The 5,000-nt window shown below is 44.0% G+C and overlaps 1 protein-coding gene across 1 annotated transcript in view; it reads left to right on the plus strand.

Annotated features, from left to right (window-relative positions):
- The first annotated feature begins 4,071 nt into the window (after nucleotides 1-4,071).
- Nucleotides 4,072-5,000, plus strand: part of LOC105913337 (beta-1,4-galactosyltransferase 1-like) — a 9,061-nt gene continuing 8,132 nt past the window's right edge. Inside the window, exon 1 of the mRNA XM_031562067.2 lies at nucleotides 4,072-4,864. Within this exon, the coding sequence (XP_031417927.1) occupies nucleotides 4,570-4,864 (295 nt within the window). The 5' untranslated portion in view covers nucleotides 4,072-4,569. The remainder of the gene's footprint in view (nucleotides 4,865-5,000) is intronic.

Genomic DNA, 5,000 nt, shown 5'->3' on the forward strand with positions numbered 1-5,000 from the left:
TCTCTCACACACACACACACACACACATGGGTGTAACCTACCATGATCTCCACACCACTTTGTACAGGCTGCATGCAGGGATTGAGTGAAAATCTCCACTCTACTTATTAAGTGCTGTACACAAAAACAATCACTCAAATAAATAAACAACAGCATTGTAAATGCAAATAAACAAGCCGTAACCAATTATTATCATGATACAATATTGTTATGTTATGTAATATTATTATGTGAAGCCCGCGTTTCATTGGGCGCGTCTTCTTCGCGTCCTAATAGCGGACGCAACAGACTTTTGCGGTTCCAGCAGTTACTCCTATATCCCTTATCGTACATCACCACATAATACTCTTAACTGGTTTATCTTGGCTGCCGTGTGTGGAAGCATATGGGTGGACACTTATCACTGAAACATTTCACTTCACGTTCATTCATTTGCCGTTGTTCGAAATCTACGTTTCATTGCACAATTGTTGTTCAGACAAATCACTGTTAAATTGTCTTTGCATACAGCATATGTAAAAGAATGACTTCATGTCCATACCCTGTTTCATCAGTGAATGTTGAATGAGTACCTTGCCGCCTTTAGGTCTTTCTTGTCTTCTTTGGAAGTGCGCTCCCGTCCTGGGATGACGACTGGTCTGGGCAGGTTCGAGAGGATCATGGGTTCGACCTCGCGAAATCAATTCAATAGTCTAGAATGTTTTCAATGGGGAATGTGAAATGTATCTGTTGTTGACATTGTTTTGTGTGCTGTGGGCCTCTAAGTGTATTGGCCAATTAGGGGTGTTTTCAGATACCTGTTAAAAGGCTTGGCGTTGCATTTGTTGGGAAGCTGCTTTGGTGAGAACAAGGCTTATGCTCTGCAGTAGCGTCATCATAAGTGTGAGGCCTAGCATAATTGTGCTACCTTTATTTAGGGATGTGTGTCCTAAGCTATGCTACTGGCTGTGCATATACCATTTATACTAAATATATTTGATTCAATTTATATTATCAGTCTTTTTGTTTATTTTTCTCCTTGTTTTTACAGCTGGTGGAGGGCAAATAAATCACAAGCCACAGAATATGTGTCTCCCTGCTGCCTTTGTGTGTGTGTGTGTGTGCTGTGTGTGTGTGTGTGTGTGTGTGTGTCTGTGTGCTTGTGTGTGTGTGTGTGTGTGTGTATGCGTGTGTATGCATGTGCGTGCGTGTGTGTGTGTGTGTGTGTGTGAGTGAGTGAGTGAGTGAGTGTGTGTGTGTGTGAGTGACCTCTGGCATGGGAGGCTAAAACACATGGCTACTACCGTCTGTTGCTAGCACGTCTCTTAAGGTGTCGGGGAGTGAGGTTTACTAACTGCACAGAACTGTATCTGCTGGCTGCCATCACACATGCAGATATACACAGATATATGCCTGCCCCCACCTGTGCTTGAAGGTGTGTATATGGTCTTGTCTGCCTGCGCAAAGATGTATCCAGACTGGAAGGAGACCAGCACCACTCTCTTCAGCAGGTGGCCTGGGAACTGGGCTTGTCGTCCTCCTCGAAGTTATCTTTTCCGTCAGGAATCTGAAGGGCAGGAGAGATAGGCAGGCAGGGAAAGAGCATGTTAAACGGGGGACATACTGGTCCAGTTCCAATATGTACTTCTTCAAACACAATAACACAATGGAGAGAACACAGAAGGAGAAGTGATAGGACATGTATAAACAGAATACAGAATAAAGAGAAATAATAAATAAAAAAACAGGAATAAAGTATACAATGAACAAAAGATGAGAGTTTGGGAGATTTTGTACAAAAGAACAGAGGGGAGGATGATAGACAAATGCAGAGACAAGTGGAAAAGGAGAAGAAAAGAGATGGGAAGAGGTAAAAGAGAACTGAAGATATACAGAGGTAAGTGAAATAGAATGAGGACAGAGGAGAAAAAGAACATGGGATCTGCTGGGTAAGAATCTAGTCAAGATGACAAGAGTGTGTTGTGTTTGTGTCTGTGTTGTGTGTGCGTGTGCGTGTGCGTGTGCGTGTGCGTGTGCGTGTGCGTGTGCGTGTGCGAGTGTGTGTGTGTGTTGTGTGTGTGCGTGTGCGCATACGCGTGTGTGCGTGTGTCTGTGTGTGCGGTTGTGTAGGAGTATGCATTTTTTTTTACGTGTAAGAAAACAGTCTACTCACAGAGCGGGGAGAGAGAGAGACACACAGCGGCCACACACACACCACCACCAGGTCCACACGCATCCTGCTGCCTGTCTGATCCTGGATCTGTGCGGTACACTGTCTGAGCTCTCCCCCAACTCTGCCTTATATCCATACCAGCACCTGGGCCCCTCCTCTTCTCACCTATCTCCTCCCCTCCTCTCCTCTCCTCTCCTCCCCTCCTCTCCTCTCCTCCCCTCCTCTCCTCTCCTCTCCTCTCCTCTCCTCTCCTCTCCTCTCCTCTCCTCTCCTCTCCTCTCATCTCCTCTCCTCTCCTCTCCTCTTCACACCTCTCTCCTCTCCCCTCCTCTCCTCCTCTCCTCTCCTCTCCTCTCCTCTTCCCCCTGCTGCCTGGCCGATCCTGGATCTGTGCGGTACACTGTCTGAGCTCTCCCCCAACTCTGCCTCATATCCATACCAGCACTACCAGCACCTGGCCAGGAGGGGGCTTGTAAGATGTAGCACTCAGTACAATCCAAATATAGTATCCAGTATCCAATCCAGTATACATTTTATTCAGCAAATAGTATTGTTCTCATACTTCCCACATATGTAAACAAGGATACTTCCAGTGCAATACAATCACAATCACAATGATATAAGGACATGTAGCAGAGTGCTTCACATTCATTTGCTTTTTGCTTCTTCCTTGATGTTTCTGATGTGACATCTTGCTCTCTCTCACACTCACACTCACACACACACACGCACACACACACACACACACACACACACACACACACACACACACAATTACTACTCGATTTTTACAATCTTAACATTTTTTTAAATGGGGTATCATACATTTATTTTTATACACGGGACTGTTGTCTTTCCTCTACTAGAGGTATTTCAAAAGTAAGTTATAAAATAACACCGATCTGTCTATTATTCTTTGTTGGAAAAACAAAACAAAAAAAATCTTTATCGCCATTCCTAGACTAACAAAAAACAAGAGAATGACCTACTTGACAGACAGAAAGTGTTGGTACTGAAGTAAGTAAAGAAATGTCATTAAATAAATACATATATATAATAAACTTAACTGGTACTCAAACTAGTACTTAACTCACACTTACAGTCACATTCCTGCACTTTAAAAAAATGTCTTATGTAAAATAGTGTTTATTGTTACACTAGGTCTCTATTGCTCGTAGCTTGATTGTTCTCTCCTTTTACGTCGCTTTGGGTAAAAGCGTCTGCTAAATGACTAAATGTAAATGTAAATAATGCCGAAAATAAAGTGTACGTTCACCTGTCTGTTTTAACCCAAATCAACATAACCAACCAATCAGACTCCTCACCATTGTTGTTACCATGGCAACACCCCAGCATCAATATCATCTAATTTCTACCCTTTCCATACAGAGTTGTTGTGTCTCTTCTGACTTTACCTCTCCCTTCTCCTGACAGTAGTGGGCACCCAAAGCACACCAAAAGCTGTCCTCATAAGCATGTTAGAATAGGATACGCTCCTGTACGCGGGATAGAGGGCACTAATTAAGCTATAGGGCACACATTTAATAAACTCTTTCCACACCTCTCATTATAAAGGTTAGGTAGTTGTTGTGGATTCCAGCAAGTTCCTTTCTGAGAAAAACGTCTCAGGTGTTCACCTGTTCACCTGTTTCTGGTCTCTGTGTGTTCTCTGAAAACCGGTTTGGCAAGTTATTTAGATTAGATTAGATTAGATTCAACTTTACTGTCATTGCACAGAGTACAAGTACTGAGACAACGAAATGCAGCTTAGCATATGTGCATATGTAAAGTGGAATAAGTGAATAAATAAATAGATATGTACAGTAAGAAATGAGTATTCACCTGTTCACCTGTTTCTGGTCTCTGTGTGTTCTCTGAAAACCGGTTTGGCAAGTTATTTAAAGCGCTCCTAGGCACATCTTATATTCAAAAGTGTGTGTAACCGTGTCGACACCCAGGTCTCACTGCACAATGTAAGAGACTATGTGAAAGAACAACCTAATTTATGTTGCTTTGTGTCTTTGGTGTTGTCTTTTCTCAAGCCATGGCTTTGTACCCAGCAGCATTGTGAGGGACAGTGTGACAGTGTGACAGTGACACTCCCATTGGCTGATCCCTGTTTCACTCAACTCGTGAAAAAACAGGTTTGAGGAAGGAGGGAACTTCTACCCCACACACACAGTTGACTTCTGCTTTCGGCTCTGCAACAGGTGGACAGACTTACTCTCTCGGGCGCACAACGCTCGCCGCCCGTGACCTTAAACGCACTGAAGATGTGTCCTCATTCTCACCTGCGCATACACGACTCACCAAAGTCAACAAGGACGACATGCTGAGTCGGAAAGGAATTTTTTTTTTTTTACTTATTTGTATTGTATTTGTTTATTCCACTTAACGCGAACTGAAAACAAGCAGGCATGACTCATTCAGTACGTGACTTTAGCGTCCTCAGTCGACCCTGTTCTCTGGTGGTATTCCTCAGCGCTGTTCATCTCCTGGTGGCCCTGTATTATGTCCTTTACTCTCCTGAGACGCTCTCATTCCTGCCTTATTTCAAAGAGGCCTTCTCAAACACCGGCCTGCCAACCAATCGGAGTCGGAATGATGGGATGTTTGTAACGTCCGCGCAGAGCAAGGAGCCGAGCCCAGACGAAACGACCTCGCTTCCGTCTGCGGCGCCGCAGAGCTGTCCGGAAACACCTCCGCGGTTGGGTGAGTCATCGGAAGGCAACTCAAAGTCAAAGTCAAAGTAGCTTTATTGTCAATTACTTTGCATGTCAAGACATACAAATGAATCGATAGGGCGTTTCCCACTCTCCCACGGTACAACATATAAAGTGCACAGGCA

Source organism: Clupea harengus, chromosome 24 (genome assembly GCF_900700415.2).
Source record: "Clupea harengus chromosome 24, Ch_v2.0.2, whole genome shotgun sequence".
Lineage (NCBI taxonomy): Eukaryota > Metazoa > Chordata > Actinopteri > Clupeiformes > Clupeidae > Clupea > Clupea harengus.